The following is a 22,050-nucleotide window of genomic DNA, read 5'->3' as shown; positions in this document are numbered from 1 at the left end:
ATAGGACTCTGTTGTTGTTTTCAGCATCTCTTAATCTCTTTTTGAGATCTCTTACTTCTTTTTTAGTTGTCTCTAATTCATCCTCAATCTTGCTAATTCTGTCTTCAGCATCATAGATTCTATTCTCTCTGCCCTCTGTTGTTTTCTGGAGTTCATCTGTTTTGTTGCCCTGCTCTGATACTGTTTTAGCTTGTTCAGCTAGTTGTGTTCTTAGCTCAGCGATTTCAGCTTTCAGCTCTCTAATAACCATGAGATAGTATTTTCTTCCATATTCTCATTTGTTGTTCCTGCATTTCTGATTACAGGTTTTTAAAATTCTTTACTCACTCCTGTTATTATTTCCTTAGCTAATGTTTGGATGTTGAACTCGTTATTTTGTGCTTCACCCTCTGGAGGACTTTTAGCTGGACTCTTGTCCTGGTTCGATTCTCCAATATTTTTTCTTGTTGTTTTAACCATTTTATATATTATGTTATGAGTTCCCTTTATCAGTACTTTTCAAATTATTGATCACTATTGCCTGGATTGATTTGTGTCTAAGTAAGTTAATTAAAGGGTTCACAGTGGTGGAAGTTAACAGTTATTTCAATCCCTGAGTTGGAGCTCAGTGGTTTAAAAGTCTCTTTCTTTTTTTTTTTTTTCTTCCCTGTAGGCTATGGGAGCCTGAGGGCTTTTAAATTATCAATAGGCTTCTTAGCTTAATCACTGACTCCTGACCAAGAGATAAAGCAGGGTGTGGCAGAGATAATCCAGTGGTTATGCAAAGAGACTTTCACAGCCCATCAGCTATGCCACGGAGGTATCGGTCTTCTCCTGAGTTTCCCGGTTAGATCTCTGTCCCCTGGTGTCCCTCCCTGTTGCTGCTCCAGATTCTGAGGGTAGTAGCAATGGAGACTCAGAGTTGCACTTGGTGAGTCTCTGGGGAGTCCTTTCCTCCCTTCAGCTGTCCCCTTGTTGTGGAGCAGACTGGAGGTGGTGTCTCAACTGATAAACTGCTGAACTGTGAGCAGTCACTTAATCTCTCCTTAGGCCCCTCTCTCCTCTCTGTCACCAGCCACACGTGTTTGTACTCACGGTGATTTACTGGGTTCCTGTGGTCATTCTAGTCCTGTCTTGTTTCGGTCCTGGGTGGTCTCCTTTGGGATTTCTAGTTGATCCGGGAGGAGGAGAGGAGGGGAGGGGAGGGGAGGGGAGGGGAGGGGAGGGAAGGGAGAGAAAGCGATCTGCTGCTTGTAGCTCCACCTCCGGAAGTCTATCATTTCACTTTTTAATTGGAACTCTGCTCTGCTCTGGCCTGTGGTGTGGGACTCGGGAGCGAACTAGTTCTTTGTGGTGTTATGCGAATCCGAAGTCTCCCGTCCTGGCATGCTCTGGCCCACCAATTTCTCTTTTATGGGTTGTGCTTCTCGTGTCTTAGCCAAGAAACAGCCCAGAAACCGTTGCCTGACCTACAGCTGTTCTTCTCTGGAAGACTTATATCCCTAAGAGCTGATTCATTTTGGGGGTGGGACCCAGAGGACCCTCTGTCCTGTGGCCCCAGGGGTCGACTGTAGGACCACACACCGGAGTCTGACACTTCAGCCGCCGCCACTTCCTCCCCAGGCCTCTTGTGAGAGACTAACTTGAGCTCTCGGTCTTGTGCCGGTGGGTCCCGAGGTCTTGTTTGTTTGTGGTGTGAGATCAGGGCCCGACTCCTCCTCTTCTCCACGCTGACAACCAGTTGACTGTTGGCGTGCGGTGACGTGTCTGCACTGGCCCGGAACACACGACAGCCGTGTGCTGTGACCTCGAGTGCTATGAGTTTGCTCGATGGTGACGTGAACAGTAGTTACTTGCTGGGCCTCATTCACAGCCCCTCAGAGCCGCCGGAGCCCGCCGCACTCCCAGCCGAGTTGAGGGTCACCCTGCCAGTCTGCTTCTCTCAGGGCTTAGGTATGGACGGGTTAACTCTGGGCTTGCTTCTCTGTCAAGTTCGCGCGTGTCAGTTCTCTGTAGTCCACATTTGAGTGGCGTCTTCTGTGTTTGCCCTTCCCTTCTCTGATCAGTCACTGCCAGTCCCTTCCACTTAGTCCCAAAGGACACATCAAGGCTTTGGGTGTTTTTGCCTCCAGGGTCATTGCTGGGGCTCGGTGCCTGCACTACGAATCCACTGCTCCTGGAGGCCGTCTTTCTCAATTTGTTGCCCTTGTTGTGGTTGTTACTGTTGTCATAGCTGTCGTCATTGTTGGATAGGACAGAGAAATGGAGAGAGGAGGGGAAGACAGAGAGGAGGAGAGAAAGATAGACACCTGCAGACCTGCTTCACCGCCTGTGAAGCCACGCCCCTGCAGGTGGGGAGCCGGGGGCTCGAACCGGGATCCTCACGCCAGTCCTTGTGCTTGGTGCCACCTGTGCTTAACCCGCTGCGCTACCGCCGGCCCCCCTCCCCTTATTCTAAGTCTTCTCTTCCTGTCTAGTCTGTTTCCTCAGGAAAATGAGAAGGCTGCCACCAGTGTGTGTGTGTGTGTGTGTGTGTGTGTGTGTGAGTGTGTGTGATTGTGTGTGTGTGTGTGTGAGTGAGTGTGTGTGAGTGTGTGAGTGTGTAAGTGTGTGAGTGTGTGTGAGTGTGTGTGTGTGAGTGTGTGTGAGAGTGTGTAAGTGTGTGAGTGTGTATGTGTGAGTGTGTGTGTGTGAGAGTGTGAGTGTGTGTGTGTGTGTGAGTGTGTGAGTGTGTGTGTGAGTGTGTGTGTGAGTGAGTGTGTGTGAGTGTGTAAGTGTGTGAGTGTGTGTGAGTGTGTGTGTGTGTGTGTGAGAGTGTGTAAGTGTGTGAGTGTGTATGTGTGAGTGTGTGTGTGAGAGTGTGTGTGTGAGAGTGTGAGTGTGTGTGTGTGAGAGTGTGTGAGTGTGTGTGTGAGAGTGTGAGTGTGTGTGTGTGTGTGTGTGAGTGTGTGTGAGTGTGTGTGTGAGTGTGAGTGTGTGTGTGTGTGAGTGTGTGTGTGTGTGAGTGTGTGTGTGTGTGAGTGTGTGTGTGAGTGTGTGTGTGTGTGTGTGTGAAGTGTGTGTGTGAGTGTGTGTGTGTGTGAGAGAGTGTGTGTGAGTGTGTGTGTGTGAGTGTGTGTGTGAGTGAGTGTGTGTGTGAGTGTGTGTGTGTGTGAGTGTGTGTGTGTGTGAGTGTGTGTGTGTGAGTGTGTGTGTGTGTGAGTGTGTGTGTGTGTGAGAGAGTGTAAGTGTGTGAGTGTGTGTGTGTGAGTGTGTGTGTGTGAGTGTGAGTGTGTGTGTGTGAGTGTGTGTGAGTGTGTGTGTGTGAGAGAGTGTGTGTGTGTGTGAGTGTGTGTGTGTGAGTGTGTGTGTGTGAGTGTGAGTGTATGTGTGTGTGAGTGTGTGTGTGAGTGTGTGTGTGTTTGTGTGTGTGAGTGTGTGTGTGTGTGAGTGTGTGTGAGTGTGTGTGTGTGTGTGTGAGTGTGTGTGAGTGAGTGTGTGAGGGTGTGTGTGTGTGGCCTGAGGGAAAGAGGCACTCACTGGTTTCCGCCCCTTCCTAGGCCCTGCCTGCACCCGCCCCGCCCCTGTCACAGCCCCAGGTGTGCTCTGTCTCTCTCTCTCTCTCTCTCTCTCCCTCTCTCCCTTTCCCTCTGGGCCCCGCTCCTCCTCTGTTCTCCAGATTCCCTTCCTCCTCAGTGAAGGTACAAGGACCAGGGGAGGCTCCTGGCCACACGAGCTCTGGTTCCAGTGGAACTTGGGCCTAGAGCCCACTGGTCATTGTCACCTAACATTTCTCCCCCGGGGAGTGTGAAAGAGTGTGAACCAAAATTCTTCCTTCCTCCCTCCCTTCCTTTCTTTCTTTCTTTTTTTTTCTTTCCTTCTTTCCCAGAGCCCTGCTCAGCTCTGGCTTATGGTTGGTGCTAGTGCTTGAACCCGGGACCTTGGAGCCTCTCTCCTCCCACTTGGACCCCGTTTCTCTATGGGGAGCAGCAGGTGGGAGCTCCGGCTTCCGTCGGCAGGTGGACCCACACCCCCAGCCGAGTCTGTCTGTCCCTGAGGGCAGGGCTCTGGGGAGGCGGGGCTCCGGGACACAGGCAGGCACCCAGGCACCCAAGAAGCTGGGGAGTCACTGGGATGTGCTCAGTGAGCTCCAGCTCCAGCGGATGCGGATTCAGACGCTGGAGGGGCCCAGCCCTGCTGCTCTCCCCCGGCCCTGCTCAGGCGCGCGGCGGCGCAGATGCCCAGCAGATGCCCAGTTGGGAGCGGGTGCTCTGTCCCTCCCAGCGCTTGGGAGCCCTCCATTGGCCCTCCACGGCCGCCTCGCCTCCCCTCACCTCCCCTCGCCTCTCCCCTCGCCTCCCCTCGCCTCCCCTCGCCTCCCCTCGCCTCCCCTCGCCTCCCCTCGCCTCCCCTCGCCTGTGGGTTGGGGCGGCCCTGCTGCTTTGTGTTTGCTGGGTCCCTGCACCACCACCCTGCACGCCACCCTGTGGGTCTGACTTGACTGAACTCACCCTGTTCCTTGTTCCACCAGTTAACTTGTTCTTCTTCTTTCTCCTCCCTCCCTCCCTCCCTCCTCTCCCCTCCCTCCCTCCTCTCCCCTCCTCTTTCTCCCTTCCCTCTCCCTTCTCTCCTCTCCTCTCCCTCCCTCCCTCCTCTCCCCTCCCCTACTTTCCCTCTTCTCCCCTCCTCTCCCTCCCTCTTTCCTCTCCCTCCTCTCCCCTCTTTTTCCTTCCCCTCCCCTCCCTCCCTTCCCCTTCTCAACTCTCCCTCCTCTCCTTTTCCTTCTAGGCTGAGCAAGCCCCAAACGCATGTGAGTGCCATGTTTGTAAGCAGGAAGCATCTCCGACAGCATTGGCCATGACAGCGGGAGCCCTCCCTCCTGGCCGCCCGTTCCTGACCCCAGAGAAGCCCGCACACCCCGCTCTGCACCTGTACCCTCACATCCACGGGCACCTGCCCCTGCACACGGTCCCTCACCTGCCTCGCCCACTCATCCACCCCACCCTGTACGCGGCACCTCCCTTCACGCACAGTAAGGTAAGTCGGGGCGGTGGGCCTGCCATGGGGGCTGCAGGGGCTCTTTGTGGCGACTCCCGAGTCCCGCCAGTTGGCCTGGCCTTGGTGCTTGTCCTGCAGCCTTAACTTGAGCGGTGACAGGGTCCTCTCGGGCCACATGTCCTCTGCCCATGACCCGGGTCCCGCTGATGTGCCAGGGGAGGAGTGGGCGCAGGCGCAGGCCTTAGATGCTGCGGCCCGTCTCCTGTATCTCAGGCTCACACACTCTCTGGAGATCAGTCTGCTGCTTTGCTGACGTGCTCGCGGCTTACAGCTGCCTCCGCTGACTCACAAAGTCTGGGTTTCCTTTTGTTGCCCTTCTTTAAATGATTGTTGCAGTCATTATTGTTATTGATGTCATTGTTAGATAGACGGGGGGTGGGGGGGGAGAGAAAGACAGACACCTGCAGACCTGCTGCACCGCCTGGGAAGCGACTCCCCTGCAGGTGGGGAGCCGGGGGCTCGAACAGGGATCCTCACGCCGGTCCTTACACTCTGCGCCACCTGCGCTTAACCCGCTGCGCTGCCGCCCCTTGTTTGGGTTTTCTAATCACCTTTTTCCATTTAATTTTGTTTATTATTGGATAGAGACCGAGGGAAATTAAGAGGGGAGGGAGATGAGGAGGGAGGGAGAGAGAGAGGCGCCTACAGCCCTGCTTCCCCACTTGTGAAGCTTTCCCCTTAATAATGGGGACCAGGGGCTCAAACCCAGGTCCTTGTGCCCTGTAATGTGAGTGCTTAACCTGGTGTGCCAACGCCTAGCCCCCTAGACTTTATTTTTATTCATTTATTTTAAGTTGTATTTTTAGTATTTATTTATTCCCTTTTGTTGCCCTTGTTGTTTTATTGTTGTGGTTATTGTCGTTATTAATGTCGTCGTCATTGGATAGGACAGAGAGAAATGGAGAGAGGAGGGAAAGACAGAGAAGGGGAGAGAAAGACAGACACCTGCAGACCTGCTTCACCGCCTGCAGGTGGGGAGCCGGGGACTCGAACCGTGATCCTTATGCCAGTCCTTGCGCTTTGCGCTACCTGCGCTTAATTTAAATCGTATTTAAAAAAAATCTAAATATTCGTTTATTGCCTAGAGACAGCCAGAAATTGAGAGCAGGTGGGGAGATAGAGAGGGGGTGGGATAGAGAGCCACTGGCAACACTGCTTCACCGTAGGGAAGCTCCCCCTCTGAAGTGGGGACCAGGGCTTGAACCTGGGTCCTTGTACACTGTAGCATGTGCTACCACCCGGCTCCTGGATTTTTTTTATAAGTTGTTCTGGGTCATAGTTTCATGCATCGCAAATAGAATTTCTTTAAGAGCCTACTGACTGGGTATTTACAACCACGTTGTCAGCTGGGAGAGAAAGGGGAGGCGGCTGAAGGGTTTTCAGACTGCGCATCTGTGGCACCAGGAAGTGGTGTGAGGCTGGTCTGTTTTCTGGAGGGCACAGAGGAGAGGAATGGGGCGAGTCTGACAGTCCCTTAGTCGGTTTTGGCTACTGTCCACATTATGTTGGATTTTGTTACATTGAGCATTGCTCAACTTGAACATTTAATGCTTCCTCTTTTTTTTTTTTTAAAGCTTGCTCTTTTTTTTTTTTTTTTTTAAAGACTTTATTTATCTATTCATGAGAAGGATAGGAGAGAGAGAAAGAACCAGACATCACTCTGGTACATGTGCTGCCAGGGATCGAACTCGGGACCTCATGGTTAAGAATCCAATGCTTTATCCACTGCTCCACCTCCCGGACCACTGCTCTTTTTTTTTAATATTTATTTATTCCCTTTTGTTCCCCTTGTTATTTTATTGTTGTAGTTATTGTTGTTGATGTCGTCGATGTTGGATAGGACAGAGAGAAATGGAGGGGGGTAGAGAAAGACAGACACCTGCAGACCTGCTTCACTAAGAAGTGACGCCCCTGCAGGTGGGGAGCCAGGGGCTCGAACCGGGATCCTTACGCCGGTCCTTGCGCTTTGCACCACCTGTGCTTAACCCGCTGCGCTACCGCCCTACTCCCAGTGCTTCCTCTTTTAAAATGGTGTTTTTGGGAGTCAGGGTGCTGGCCCCAGCCCCGCTCTCGTCTGAGCAGAGCTCTGTTCCCTTCAGTCCGTCCGTCAGAGTTGCCTTGAGAAAGGAACGGAGTCCTGCTCCTGTTTCTGTGCAGACAGAAGCTCCTCCGGGAGTCCTGATTCCCAGAGGCTAGCGGGGAGGGGCTACCAGCCGGGGGTCCTGTCTCTGCGCAGGTCCTGTTGATTTGCGAGCTGCCTCACTCCGGTCCTGGAAAGGCAGGAAGGTTCACGGGCAGATGCTTGGAGAGCTGCCTGGGGAGTTGAGTCTCTAGCTCTTTCTCGCCGGAGTCAGGACTCCATGGAGCCGTTGGAGAGTAGGAGCTGGGCACCATGTTCACTACACACACACACACACACACACACACACACACACACACACACACACACACACAGAGTTTGTGGCCAAATACATTTGGGCCTCTCAGCAAACTTACGTCACCATGTTCAGGCTTCACAGACTTACTTTCTCACTGTCACTGGCTCGGCTGGACACCCTGGACACCTGCACTAAGGCGCGTGTCCACAGCCCGTCTTCCTACCTTCCCACCTTCCCCATGGGGGATCACTTCACCAGTGGTAAAGCAGGTTTGCAGGTCTCTCTCTCTCCCCCCTCTTCCCCTCGCCTCTTGATTTCTCTCTGTTCTCTTCAACAGTAACAATAAGGGAAACAAAAATGGGGGGAAAATGCCCTCCAGGAGCAGTGGATTCATAGTGAGGTCCAGCGATAATCAGAGGCAAAATAAATAAATGTAAATAACAGCAAAGCGGGGGCAGCAGTTAAGTGCACAGGGCCCATTTGAGCCCTTGGTACTGCACAAATGGTGAAGCGGGGCTGCAGGTGTCTTTCTCTCTTACTCCTCTCTGTTTCTCTGTCCTGTCCAATAAAATGGGAAAGACAGCCTCGAGGAGCAGTGGGTTCCTAGTCTCATAGTGTCAGCACCGAGCCCCAGCGTGGAGACAAAAACGTCGGCAGTTGTGGAAAGTTCCGTCTTCCAGTGCCGGGGACGCAGCAGGCTCACCCCTACCCCTCTGCCCGGGCTGTGTGGCTGCTGTTCTGCTCCGCTGGCCCTCGCCCTGCTGCCCGCCCCACGGACCTGCTGCTGCTCCTTTTTATTTTTTATTTTTTGAGTGAGATGAAGAGAGAGAAAGACACAGAGAGAAACACCAGAGCCCTGCTCAGCTCTGGCTTATGGCGGTGCTGGGATGGGACCTGGGACTCAGGCATGAGAGTCTCTTTGCATAATCATTATGCTATCTACCCCCGCCCAGCTTTCCCATTCTCTATCCCTCTGGGAGTACGGACCCAGGGTCATTGTGGGAGCAGAAGGTGGAAGGTCTGGCTTCTGTCATTGCTTCCCCGCTGAACATGGGTGTTGACAGGTGGATCCAGACTCCCAGTCTGCCTCTCTCTTTCCCTAGTGGGGCAGGGCTCTGGGGAAGCGGGGCTCCAGGACACATTGGTGGGGTCGTCTGCCCAGGGAAGTCTGGTTGGCATCATGCTGGCATCTGGAACCTGGTGGCTGAAAAGAGAGTTAACATACAAAGCCAAACAAATTGTTGATTAATCATGGACCCAAAGGCTGGAATGGTGCAGATGAAGTGTTGGGGGTGTCTCCATTTTGTAGATAGCTAGTTAGGCATATTTTAGTTATATTCCAAAGGGCCTGTAGCTATACTGGTTTTTTTTTACTTTTCTTTTCTCTGAGCCTGAAATCTGATATGCAGGTGGATCCAAGTTATTGTCTGGGGAGATAATGTCATGGCTGGAAAAGGACCAGAAAGCTGGATCAGGGAAGAGAGTAGCTCCCTAATATGGGAAAGGGGTATAAATATTGTTGACTGTAAACCCCATCGATTTGATGTGATCTGGGGCCCATATTCAGCTTAGGAGCCTAGGTGACCTCTGCATCCCTGTAGGTCTGAGCTCACATTCTGTGGTCATGAGTAGGAACGTTCCAAGCTGCCCCAATATCAGGACCCATCTTCCTCAGGTGCAGCATAGAGTATGTTGTCCAGCCTCCCTTTGGAGGATGGAACCTTTTCTACCGTGTTGCTCCCAGTTGAGGGCCAGGTCCTGTGGGTCCCCGAGGGTCTGCTGTGCTGTTCTTGGAACTGCTTCTGAGTGAGGGCAGGGCTGTGCCGGCTGTTTCTCATCACCATCTGCCTTTTCTGTTTCGCGGCCACCAGAGTTCTCTGGGCCTCGGAGCCAGCACAACGAATCCACTGCTCCTGATGGCCATTTTTTTCTCTTTCAAAAGACCCATCTGTGTACTTGCGAGAACCAGAGCGTCGCCCGTGTTTGTACAGTGCTAGGGGGTCAGACTCAGGAGCTCTGAGCTGGAGGGGCAGTGAGGAGAGGCGGGTGGCAGCGTCCTCACGTGGCTGAGTCCTCGCTGCCACCGCCTCTGGCCTGTCTCTTGCCAGCTCTGCTCTCGAGCCTGCCCGTGGACGGGGTCGCTCAGCTCCTCTGCAGACACTCAGCAGGAGTGCTTGGCACTTGGTACCCGGTGCTGCTTTCACCGAGTGCGAGAGTGGTCGGGCAGCCGCTGTGCCAGGGTGCTGACCCCACGGGGTGGAGGACCTGCTCAGACTCCTGCCGCGGGCCCGAGGCCTTGAGCTCACACAGACGGTGATCGGCTAGAGGGGCTGGTGCCGGACCCGCAGGACTGCACGTGCCCTTCAGGGCCCCACTCGGCAGCCCCTCACTCCCGCCCCTGAGCCGGGGCTGCCTCCTCTCTGCCGTCTCCGCCCCTCATGCCACCCCACCTCTCGCCAACTCCCCGGCTTCTGTGCGGTCCTGCCCCGGGTTCTCTTCCAACTGGCCTTTTGAACAGTCAGTCGGCACGCTCCATAGCCTCCGGCTCCCCCGCCCCTAGGACGGGCTGCCCCACCGTCTGTGCAGAGCCTTGTCCCTGGCTACCCACCCTGTGGCCGTGGCTCCCAGGAGCCCTTCTTCCCTCGAGGTCCTGGCCGGCACTGCTCCCTCTGTCCCAGAGGATGGGTAGCCTGGATATGCCCTGGGGTACGTACGTGAGGCAGACAGACCTCAGGGTTAGTGCCCGCCACACACGGTGTGAAGAAGGTTCTGGGTTGAGAAGGGGCTTGTGTCTGAGGCCTGGCGGAGCCTTTTCGGGGCCTGGTGAACAGGGGACGGGGACAGAGACAGGGCTCGCCGGCCACACCAGGACCTTTGAGTCCATCTTTTTTTTTTTTTATTTTATTTTTTTACATTTATTTATTCCCTTTTGTTGCCCTTGTTGTTTTATTGTTTTAGTTATCACTGCTGTTGTCGTTGTTGGATAGGACAGAGAGAAATGGAGAGAGGAGGGGAAGACAGAGAGGGGGAGAGAAAGACAGACACCTGCAGACCTGCTTCACCGCCCGTGAAGCGACTCCCCTGCAGGTGGGGAGCCGGGGGCAGGTCCTTGCGCTCTGCGCTCGAGTCCATCTTGATGCCCGGCAGGTTCCCCTGCCTCGAGGAAGCCGGGAAGGGAGCCACCGCGGGCAGCAGGAGCTTCTGTCGGGTGCGGTTGGAGCAGGGGCCCGAGCAGAGGCCTGCGGGTCTGGCTCCACCACAGTGGCACCAGGCTGCCCACCTGCCCGTGCTCTGCCCTAGGGGCGGCCCGTGGGGGAAGTCTGACCCGAGAGGCCGTGAGGGCCCACCCGGTGCTCCCACGTTGCTGGCTCCTGTGCCCTCAGGCTCTGTGGCGCTGAGGAGCCCTGGGGTGTTGCCCCCGCTGAGCCGTGATGTGAGCTCCGGTGTGTGACCCGATGGCCTCTTCTAGGCTTTACCACCGGCTCCCGTTGAGAATCCCACCGGCAGGCATCAGGTGTTCAACGCGTCGCTCCAGGACCACATTTACCCCAGCTGCTTTGGGAGCTCTCCGGAGTGGGGCGGCTCCAAGTCCCTACGTCTCTGGGGATCTGAAGTGCTGAGCGACAAGGGCTGGAGCCCCGGCGCTTTCCTGCCCCTGCCGGACTCGCCTTCTGGTAAGGAGCCCCCCACGGGTGCGCAGGCTGACCCTTCCCACACGCCCGCCACCCTACACCCCGTACTGCCGCCGGGCCCTCACTCCGCGCCGGCGTCTAGACACCGCCCTGGACGCTGTGACGCACGCTCCTTTTCTGGCTGGCTGGCCCCAACCAGCTCCCCCTGCGGCTGCCCAGCCCTTCTCCCTATGCTGAGGGCCTGACCGCTCCCACCGCCCCTGCACGGCGAGCCAGACCTGCCCTCTGTGCGCCTGGGAAAGCTCTTCCGCCCTCAGGCTGGGAGTGACCTTTCCGGCTGTGGCACGGCACAGCTTTTGGAAGGCACCCCCTCTCCCCCTCCAGGGCCAGGCGCCTGGTGGGTGCTCAGGTGAATCCAGCTCACCGCAACACCCAGCGTCCCGCGGGGTCCTCAGCCCGATAGCCGCCCGTCCTGCCCGGTCAGTCGTGTGCACTGGGCTTACCGAACGCTGTCACCTTTAGGGGCCTTCATGTCCCCGTTCTCCTCTGAAGGCGGTGACATACTGGGGCCAGCGCTCTCGGACCCGAGGCTGGACGCCCTGCCCCCGCCGCCCAGCAGTGAAACGCCAGCAGTATCGGAAGGCAAGGAGAAAAAAAACACGGCGAAAAAGAAGTGTCTGTACAACTTCCAGGATGCTTTCATGGAAGCCAACAGGGTGGTGATGGCCACGTCCTCGGCTACCTCGTCTGTGTCCTGCACGGCCACCACGGTGCAGTCCAGCAGCAGCCAGTTCAAGGTGGCCTCCAAGAGGCCGCCCGCCAGTGGTAAGGGCTCCAGACCGGGCGGGCTCCTAGGTGCCAGGCCACTTCCTCCGCCTCCTCCCTGGGCCCCGCTCCTCCTCCTCCGCCTCCTCCTCCCTGTAACCCAGATCCTCCTCCTCCTCCTCCCTGTAACCCAGCTCCTCCTCCTCCTCCTCCTCCCTGTAACCCAGATCCTCCTCCTCCTCCCTGTAACTCAGCTCCTCCTCCTCCTCCCTGTAAACCAGCTCCTCCTCCTCCTCCTCCCTGTAACCCAGCTCCTCCTCCTCCCTGTAACCTAGCTCCTCTTCCTCCTCCTCCCTATAACCCAGCTCCTCCTCCTCCTCCTCCCTGTAACCCAGCTCCTCCTCCTCCTCCTCCCTGTAACCCAGCTCCTCCTCCTCCTCCTCCCTGTAACTCAGCTCCTCCTCCTCCCTGTGACCCAGCTCCTCCTCCTCCCTGTAACCCAGCTCCTCCTCCTCCTCCCTGTAACCCAGCTCCTCCTCCTCCTCCCTGTAACCCAGCTCCTCCTCCTCCTCCCTGTAACCTAGCTCCTCCTCCCTGTAACCCAGCTCCTCCTCCTCCCTGTAACCTAGCTCCTCTTCCTCCTCCTCCCTGTAACCCAGCTCCTCCTCCTCCTCCCTGTAACTCAGCTCCTCCTCCTCCTCCCTGTAACTCAGCTCCTCCTCCTCCCTGTGACCCAGCTCCTCCTCCTCCCTGTGACCCAGCTCCTCCTCCTCCTCCCTGTAACTCAGCTCCTCCTCCTCCTCCCTGTAACTCAGCTCCTCCTCCTCCTCCCTGTAACCCAGCTCCTCCTCCTCCTACCTGTAACTCAGCTCCTCCTCCCTGTAACTCAGCTCCTCCTCCTCCTCCCTGTGACCCAGCTCCTCCTCCTCCTCCTCCCTGTAACCCAGCTCCTCCTCCTCCTCCTCCCTGTAACTCAGCTCCTCCTCCTCCTCCCTGTAACTCAGCTCCTCCTCCTCCTCCCTGTAACTCAGCTCCTCCTCCTCCTCCCTGTAACCCAGCTCCTCCTCCTCCTCCTCCTCCCTGTAACTCAGCTCCTCCTCCCTGTGACCCAGCTCCTCCTCCTCCCTTTAACCCAGCTCCTCCTCCTCCTCCTCCCTGTAATCCAGCTCCTCCTCCTCCTCCCTGTAACTCAGCTCCTCCTCCTCCTCCCTGTAACTCAGCTCCTCCTCCTCCTCCCTGTAACCCAGCTCCTCCTCCTCCTCCTCCCTGGCCCCATGGGGCTGTGTTTTCAGAGCTCGTGTGCCCTGGCAGAGGCTCCTCCTGAGCTCAGCCTGCTTGCTGGGTCTCCCGGGGCTGTCCCCTAGTCTAGCAGGATTCCACCCCTGCTTCCAGGTACATGAAAGAAGCTTCTGGAATATGTGTGGCTGACATGCCAGCCGTGTGAGCAGCACCATGGGGCGGCTTAATGGCCGGCCGTGCTGGGGGCTTTCAGACTGGAGGCACGAAGGTGGCAGGTTCAGACCCCACCCCAGGAGGGAGCCAGCAGGCAAGGTGCCGGCAGCCCAGTGCCCTGTGTTGGCGACAAGGGGGCGGGACTCACACAGCTGCCGCCAGCCCTCGGGCTCAGGGGCATTGGTGTCTGGGTGAGGTTGTGGGTGCCAGGCGGGGAGGGGAAGGTCTGCACCGCCCCGCAGCCTCCGGTGGCCTCAAGTGGCCTGAGGCGGCGGCCGCGGGTAGAGGCGTGAACACGACCCACCGTCTCCGCAGGGGACGTTTGCCACGGCGTCGGCAAAGAGGAGCACAGGCACCCGGCCGCCGCCCTCCGGAGCAGCCCCACGGGCCTGGCGCCGCTGCCCGCGCTCACCCCCGCTGCCCTCGCACCCGCCCCCACGCCGCACCTCGCCAGCCTCGCTGCCCCGCCCTTCCCCAAAACGGCCGGCACCGCGCCTGGCTTCCCGGAGCCGCGCAAGAGCTTCTGCTCTGTGCCGGGAGCCCCCGTACCCCCCTCGACGGACGGCACCGCCAGCGCCCCCCCCAGTGTCTGCAGGTGAGCCGGGCACTGGGAGGTGGGACTGAGGGTCCCGCGCGCTACGAGGTCGGCACGCGCTTCCGTGTGGCCGCAGCACGGCCAGCCCGGGCTTCCCAGCCCGACAAACGGGCGCCCGTCCCCTGAGCCGTCCAGCTTCTCAGCTAACGAGCCAGGTGGGTCATGCCGGCTTCAGAGTTCACTCGGGCGACTTAGACGTCGCACTTGGCAGGTCGCCTCCAGTTTCATCCGTTGGTCCCCTAGGGCAGTGTTGTCTTTGTGATGACTAAGTAGTATTCCACTCAGCCTGCCATCTGGACCAACCACCACACGATACACAGAGCTGTGTGCGGTCTGGCTGATGGTGCTTCCGGGGACTGAACTGGGGGCTTGGTGCCTCAGGCATCAGAGTCCTTGCAAAACCATTCTGCTGTCTCCGCAGCACCTCCATAACTTCTTTATCTAGCCAGCAGCCAGTGGGCATTAAGACTGATTTTTTTTTTAATCTTTATATTTATTTATTTTCCCTTTTGTTGCCCTTGTTATTGTTGTAGTTACTATTGCTGTTGTTATTGATGTCGTCATTGTTGGGTAGGATAGAGAGAAATGGAGAGAGGAGGGGAAGACAGAGAGGGGGAGAGAAAGACAGACACCTGCAGACCTGCTTCACCGCCTGTGAAGCGACTCCCCTGCAGGTGGGGAGCCGGGGGCTCGAACTTGGATCCTTATGCCGGTCCTTGCTTTGTGCCATGTGCGCTTAACCTGCTGCGCTACCGCCCGACTCCCTGATTTTTTTTTATTTTTTAAACCAGAGTCCTGCTCAGCTCTGACTTGTATTGTGGGGGTTTGAACGTGAGACGTCGGAGCCTCAGGCACGAGAGTCTGTTTGCATAACCATTATGCTGTCTACCCCCCATTTAGATGGATTCTATGACTTTTTTTTTGTCGCTGGGGCTCGGTGCTGACACTATGAATCCACCGTGTCCAGTGGCCATTTTCCTTTCTTTTCTTTTTCTTCCCCTTCTACTAGAACAAAGAGAAACTGAAAAGAGAGGGGGATAGGAAGAGAGACACCTGCATCCCTGCTTCATACTCATGAAGTTCCCCCTGCAGTCAGGAGTGGGGGCTTGAACCTGGGTCCTTGTACATAGTAACTTGCACAGTTAGCCAGGTGTGTGGCCAGCTGCCCCGGCCTTGTTTTAAGACTGGTTTTGGGGCTCGGTGCCTGCACCAGGAATTCCAGGCTCCTGGAGGCCATTTTTCTCACTTTGTTGCCATTGCTGCTGCTGGACAGGACAGAGAGACATGGAGAGAGGAGGGCAGACAGAGGGGGAGAGAAAGACAGACACCTGCAGACCTGCTTCACCGCCTGGGAAGCGACTCCCCTGCAGGTGGGAAGCCGGGGACTCGAACTGGGATTCTTACGCCGGTCCTTGTGCTTTGCGCCACAGGCGCTTAACCCGCTGCACCACCGCCTGGCCCCTGTTTTAAGAGTTTTTTGTCTTTATCTTGCCTGTTGGCAGTTGCTCCTGCTGTGACTATTGCGGTCGGCGCTGGCCGTCCCCTGCCTGGGGCGCCCGCCGACTGACCACGTGACTTTGCAGTGACCCCGACTGTGAGGGGCACCGCTGTGAGAACGGCGTCTACGACCCCCAGCAGGACGACGGGGACGAGAGTGCTGACGAGGACAGCTGCTCCGAGCACAGCTCCAGCACCTCCACCTCCACCACCCAGAAGGAGGGCAAGTACTGCGACTGCTGCTACTGTGAATTCTTCGGGCATGGCGGGGTGAGTGCCTGGGGCGCCCGGCGCTGGTCTGCAGAGCCGCTGCTGCCTGGTCCTCCCCAGCAGGGCTCTGGGCGGCAGGCGGGGCTATGGGGAAGCATCCTAGCGGTTCTGCAAAGAAGCCCTCCTGCCTGAGGCTTCAAGGTTCCAGGTTCGATCCCCAGCACCACTACCGGCCAGAGCTGGGCAGTGTGTGCGTGCCGCCTCAGTCTCTGTCTTTCTCTCACTCTGGGGAGAATAACACAGATGGAAGCCTCAGCAAAGCCTCGGCAGCAAGAGAGAGCACTGAGCTTGGGGCTGGGGGACAGCACAGGGGCTCTGCAGAGCCCCCCGCCAGAGGCTGCAGTCGTCCAGACATGACTCCCAGCACCACTGTCAGCCAGAGCAGAGCAGGGCTCTGGGAGTAACAGCGTCACCAGAATCCGTTACCGAGGGGCAGGCGGCAGCACACCTGGTTGAGTGCACAAGGACCCGGGTTCAAGCCCCCGGTCCCCACCTGCAGGGGCAGCTTCACAAGCAATGAGTCAGGGCTGCAGGTGTCTCTGTCTCTGTCCCTCTGTATCTCCCCCCTCCTATTTCTGTCTGTATCCAGTAATGAAAATAAATAAACAAACCCACTATGCAGAGATGGATGGGCGGGAGGCGTGGGGTCATGAGTCGGCGCCTGGCTCTGCTCTCATGTTGCTTTTGAACTCTGCGAACGTTCCTTCCCGAGATGTGGCTGAGGCTCTGTGCTCCCCGCCCGCAGCCTCCCGCGGCGCCCACGAGCAGGAACTACGCGGAGATGCGTGAGAAGCTGCGTCTGCGGCTGACCAGGCGCAAGGAGGAGCAGCCCAAGAAGCCAGAGCAGCTGTCTGAGCGGGAGAGCGTGGCGGACCCGCGGCGAGTGGAGGACCTGCTGCAGTTCATCAACAGCTCGGAGCCCAAGCCCGCGAGCAGCTCCCGCGCCGCCAAGCGCGCCCGGCACAAGCAGAGGAAGGTACCCGCCGGGACCAGGGCCGCGGGGGTGGGGACGGGCGCCGGCCCGCACTGTCTGCCTCCCGTCGTCTGGGACACCCACGTCGTCACTCCCCACCAGGCCACTGGCATCAGAGGAGGGCTACGGCTGGCCGGGCAGGTGTGCTGGCGGGGTCTGACCAGGGAGTGCTGGGCTGGTGTTGGCGAGCGCCGGCCAGGAGGCTTCCCGTGGGCTCTGAACCAGGGCAGTTCTGCACCTGAGCTGGTGGGTGGCTGGGAGGTGGCGAGGCCCCCGCACACGGCCGTCACGGGCAGGCCTTGGGCACTGCCACACCGAGCGTGGGCAGCCGTGACTCTGTCCCTTCCAAGGGGACGTCGACTGTGTTTGAAGCCCTTTACCGCAGGACCCTAGTGACAGTGCGTTGGGAAAGTTCTGACCCCTGGCGGAGGGACGAGAAGTCTCACAGTTTCTTTTTCTTTATTAGATTTACTTAAAATTTATTTATTTTGGATAGAGACACGTTGAGAGGGAAGGGGACATAAAGAAAGACTTGTGATAAGTAAAAGCTTCACCGGCAGGGAAGGAGGAGGAGCAGGCTTGAGCCTGCGTTCCGTGCGCTGTGTGTGCTCAGCCAGGCGCGTCACCTCCGTTATTTATTTACTATTGGATAGACACAGAGAAATGGAGAGGAGGGGGAGATAGAGAGAGACCCCTGCAGCCCTGCTTCACCACTTGGGAAGCTTCCCTGCAGGTGGAGCCCGGGGGCTTGAACGCGGGTCCTTGCGCACTGTCCTGTGAGCGCTCTTTTCTTCTGCTGCTGCTTTTTTTTTTGACCAGAACACTGCTCAGTTCTGGCTGGTGCTGGGGATGGAACCTGGGACCTCAGAGCCTCAGGCTTGAACGGCATTTGCCCAACCATTATGCTGTCTCCCCAGCCCAGTTTCACATTTTCTCAAAACGTTTTGCCACTCGGCTTGTTTGTGACCGCGAGCCGCCCGCCGGCCGCCGTGTCCTGAGCCCCCTGTCTTGGCAGCTGGAGGAGAAGGCCCGCCTGGAGGCGGAGGCCCGCGCCAGGGAGCTCCTGCCCCTCCGCGAGGAGCGGCGGCGGGAGGAGGAGGAGGGGCAGCGCCTGCAGGAGCTGCAGAAGCTGCGAGCGGCGAAGAAGAAGAAGAAGGAGAGGGCCGCCAAAGACTGCCCTGAGCTGGGCTTGCTGGCCCGGGACTTCCGGGCCGCCACAGAGCCCGTCCCTGCCTCTGAAAGCATCCCCAACGGCGCGCCCGAGCCCCCCCCAGAACCGGAGACCCCGGCCCACACCCCGCCCCGCCCCTCGGACTCCGCCGAGCCCACCCCGGGCCCCGGCCCCGCGGACGCCAGGAAGGCACGGCCACCCGAGCCCCTGTCTTTCCTCCTCGACATGGTGCAGCAGCACAGAGACGGCGGCGCGGGCAAGCAGAGGCCCAGGCCGGCCGGCAGAGCCGGGGGCGAGCCCACCCGCACCCCCGAGGGCCGGCCCCCGCCGCCCCCGCCGCCCCCCGAGGCCAAGGCGGTCCCAGACCTCGCTGCCCTGGCAGAGCAGAAGCAGGAGGAGAGGAGGGTCGGAGGCAACGGCAGGAAGCAGCTCGCCCCCACCCATGTCGGGGATGAGAGGGCAGACGTGCCGCCCCCCGAGCCCGGCCCCCCCCACGAGCCGGAGCGGCTGGACTCGCCGCAGCCCAAGCCCAGGAGCCGCAGGGGCAAGAAGAAGAAGGGAGACAGGGCCGGCAGCTCGCTCGGTGAGTGTGGGCCAGGGCGCGGCCAGGCGGGCTGCCTAGTCACACCGAACCTGAAGCTCTCAGCTCTCGGCGTGACCGGTCTAGATGGCCGCCCGGTAGCCGGCTGTGGCTTCCTCAGTGGCCCCCAACGCTGCCCCTGTGCGGTGGGCGGTTTTCCGCGGGCGCCTGTGCGCGCTCATTGGAGCTGCCCCTCCCGCGCCCGCCTTCGGCCCCCCGCCGCTGAGTCACCGCTCGCGGCTGGGCCAGGCCTCTCCTCTCTCTGGACCTCGGAGTGTCTGAGGGGCGGAAGGGGGCGCGGGTGGGGGAGCGTGTGCACCGTGCGTGGTGGGCGAGGCCGCCGTGGCTGTTGGGGAAGGGCCTGAAGAGCTGAGCACCCTGACACCCGCGGGCGGGCGGGCGGGCGGCACCTCGGGCTCCCTGCGCGGTCGTGGTCGGGTCGGAATCAGAGAGACAGTGCCTGGGGCTCGCTCGCTCGCTCTTAGTCCTGGTGACCTCGGCTCCTCCTCCCTCCTCTTCCCTCCCTCCCTCTTTCCTTCCTGCCTTCCTCTCTCCCTTCTTCCTTCCTCCTCTCTCCTTTCTCTCTCCCGCATTCCTCCCTGCTTCTGTTCCTCCCTCCTTCCTCCCTCCCTCCCTCCTCCCTCGTTCCTTCCTTCCTTCCATCCACCCCTCTTTTCTCTTTTCTTTTTGCCTCCAGGGTGACTGCTGGGCTCAGTACCTGCACCAGGAATCCACTGCTCCTGGAGGCCTTTTTTGTTTTTCTTTTTTTTTTTTGTTACCCTGGTTGTTTTACCATCGTTGTGGTTATTATTATCTCTCTCTTCCCTCCCTCTTCCTCTCTCCCTCCCTCTCTCCCTCTCCCTCTCCCTCTCCCTCCCCTCTGCTGCTGGGGGTGTCTGCCTTGTGTCGCCCCTGCCTTGCTGAGGTCGGGTCTAGCTTTGTGAGCAAGATGGAGGTCCTCTGGGCAGGAAAGCTCAGAGCTGACGGCTGGCGCTCTGGCCGTCTCCACGCCGACATGTTTCATGCTGTCTGCAGTCACTTTACATTGGACTTTCCCGCTAGTTCTCATGTGTTTTCTGGACACAGACAGACTCTGAGGAGGAGGAAGCGCTGTTGCCGTGGGCCTGGGGCCCGATGTTCCCCATTCTCGGGTTTGCTCTGAGCATCTGTCTCCGCAGAGTGCTGCTACTCAGGCAGCTGGGTTGTCCCGGCACCAGGAGCCCCCACCTGCTTACAGCACTTGCCTGGGTGGGCGCCACCATGCCCAACGGTGGCTGGAGACTCGGTGAGGTGCGGCACCGGAGGGAGGGGCGCCCACCGCCTCGGTGTCCCCAGTTTCCCCACCGCTGGCTGTCAGCTGCCACTGCAGGTCACCGAGGTTGGAGAGGAGAGAGCGCGGCCAGCTGGGGGGGGCGTGGGGGCCAGGTTCCGCTGCCACCCCCGCGCTGCTGGGCTCAGGTCCGCACGCTGCACCTTGCTCGTTGATGGTAACCAGATGCACAGCGTGTGTTGGCGTTGGGGTGTCGGGGTGGCCCAGGTAGCCTGCCCCTCATCCAGGCATTTCCCCCCTGTCTTCTGGGGTCTCTGCTGGAGAGGCTGCTGTGGGGGGTGGTCCGGGCAGCCTGTCCCCCATCCGGGCATCTCCCCCCCCCCCCCCGTCTCCTGGGGTCTCTGCTGGAGAGGCTGCTGTGGGGTCACGTGTGAGAAGCTGTTTGTCAAGTTCTCGAGCGAGTGTTCTGAGGGCCGAGTGTCTGCTGCAGCCTTTGACTCGCTTTCCCCTTTGCTTTCAGATGACGTCTTTCTGCCTAAAGACATCGATCTAGACAGCGTGGATATGGATGAAACAGAGAGGGAAGTGGAGTATTTCAAAAGGTAAATGTGTCTGAGATGATGGGCCCTGCTCACCCCTCGTGACCCCTTGGGAGCCTTCACCCCCACGCCCTCTCTCCACCTCTCCGCCACCCGGTGTGAGAGCAAGCGGTTCCTGGTGGCCGGAGGTCTCCCGAGAGGCTGGTGGAAGCCCCGCGCCACCAGCAGATTAGCACGCGCAGCTGCCCTGTGTGTTCGGGGCCGGGGGTCGGCCCCCCCGAGCCTGAGGGGCGGCTGGTCCTGTGAAGGCAGGGCTGGAAGAAATGGGAATGGCGGGGGGCTGGGCGGGGGCACATAGCAGTAAGCGGAAGGACCTGGGTTCAAGCCACGGCCCCGCACCTACATGGGGAACGTTGCCAGCGTCTCTCTATCGCCCCTTTCCCTCTCATTTAGAACACAGTAAAGCATTTAAGTTATGTGTGTAGACCTAGAAGATAAAAGCAGGGCCGGGTGGTGGCGCACCTGGTAGAGCGCAGGTTGCAGTGAGCAAGACCCAAAGGGTTCGAGCCCCCAGTCCCCACCTGCAGGGGAGCTTCATGAGCGGTGAAGCAGGGCTGCGGGGGTCTGTCTCTCTCCCTCTGTGTCCCGTCCCCTCTCTAGCTCTGTCCCTGTCAATAACGAACAGATAAACATATATGAAGTTCAAGGCCTCAGGGTGTCCTGAACACTGGGACTTGTGGACCCAGCTGGAAAGAAAGTGGCGACACGGTGTGGCCTGCAGTCCGCAGTGTGGGACGGAATCGGGCGGCCGGGCCGCGGTGTGGTCAGAGCACGTGTCAGTCACCGTTGTGGGGACCCTCTGGAGGCCTCTGGCAGTGCGGCTGCAGCCAGGTGTCTGCCGTCCCTCCCTGACGACTGGGCACTCGGCTGCTGCCCTGAGCCCGCCGCAGCCCGGCAGAGAGATGGACAGTGGCCGGCAGACTCTCCAGTCACTGACAGGGCAGAAGTGACCGGCGACGGGTCGTGTCTGGGAGGGTGTGGGTCCGAGCACGGTGTCGTGTGCAACGAAATATGAACCATGTGAAGAAATGTAGGGCCGGGGCCGGGCGGTGGCGCAGCGGGTTAAGTGCAGGTGGCGCAAAGCACAAGGACTGGCGGAAGGATCCCGGTTCGACAGTTCGAGCTCCCGGCTCCCCACCTGCAGGGGAGTCGCTTCCCAGGCGGTGAAGCAGGTCTGCGGGTGTCTGTCTTTCTGTCCCCCTCTCTGTCTTCCCCTCCTCTCTCCATTTCTCTCTGTCCCATCCAGCAACAACATCAATGGCAACAATAATGACAACAGGGGTAACAAAATGGGGGGGGGATGGCCACCAGGAGCAGTGGATTCATGGTGCAGGCACCGAGCCCCAGCGATAACCCCGGAGGCAAAGAAAATAAATGTCGGGGAGTCAGGCGGTAGCTCAGAGGGTCAGCGCAGGTGGTACAAAGGATCCCGGTTCGAGCCCCCGGCCCCCCACCTGCAGGGGAGTCGCTTCACAGGCGGTGAAGCAGGTCTGCAGGTGTCTGTCTTTCTCTCCCCCTCTCTGTCTTCCCCTCCTCTCTCCATGTCTCTCTGTCCCATCCAGCAACAACATCAATGGCAACAATAATGACAACAGGGGTAACAAAATGGGGGGGGGATGGCCACCAGGAGCAGTGGATTCATGGTGCAGGCACCGAGCCCCAGCGATAACCCCGGAGGCAAAGAAAATAAATGTCGGGGAGTCAGGCGGTAGCTCAGAGGGTCAGCGCAGGTGGTACAAAGGATCCCGGTTCGAGCCCCCGGCCCCCCACCTGCAGGGGAGTCGCTTCACAGGCGGTGAAGCAGGTCTGCAGGTGTCTGTCTTTCTCTCCCCCTCTCTGTCTTCCCCTCCTC

The 22,050-nt window shown here is 58.7% G+C and overlaps 1 protein-coding gene across 3 annotated transcripts in view; it reads left to right on the top strand.

Annotated features, from left to right (window-relative positions):
- The window catches only part of FAM193A (family with sequence similarity 193 member A), a 57,153-nt gene that overhangs the window by 34,194 nt on the left and 909 nt on the right, over positions 1-22,050 (top strand). For 2 of the 3 annotated variants that reach the window (XM_060188491.1, XM_060188489.1), the window contains 8 exons: positions 4,747-4,995; positions 10,864-11,068; positions 11,549-11,851; positions 13,559-13,838; positions 15,422-15,605; positions 16,351-16,581; positions 17,594-18,332; positions 20,120-20,201. In XM_060188491.1, coding sequence (XP_060044474.1) covers positions 4,747-4,995; positions 10,864-11,068; positions 11,549-11,851; positions 13,559-13,838; positions 15,422-15,605; positions 16,351-16,581; positions 17,594-18,332; positions 20,120-20,201 — 2,273 coding nt within the window. The remainder of the gene's footprint in view (positions 1-4,746; positions 4,996-10,863; positions 11,069-11,548; positions 11,852-13,558; positions 13,839-15,421; positions 15,606-16,350; positions 16,582-17,593; positions 18,333-20,119; positions 20,202-22,050) is intronic. The other variant, XM_060188490.1, reaches the window with a different exon arrangement.

Source organism: Erinaceus europaeus, chromosome 3, assembly GCF_950295315.1.
Source record: "Erinaceus europaeus chromosome 3, mEriEur2.1, whole genome shotgun sequence".
Lineage (NCBI taxonomy): Eukaryota > Metazoa > Chordata > Mammalia > Eulipotyphla > Erinaceidae > Erinaceus > Erinaceus europaeus.
The sequence above is the reverse complement of the archived record's forward strand: the minus strand, read 5'-3'. Positions and strand labels throughout refer to the sequence as shown.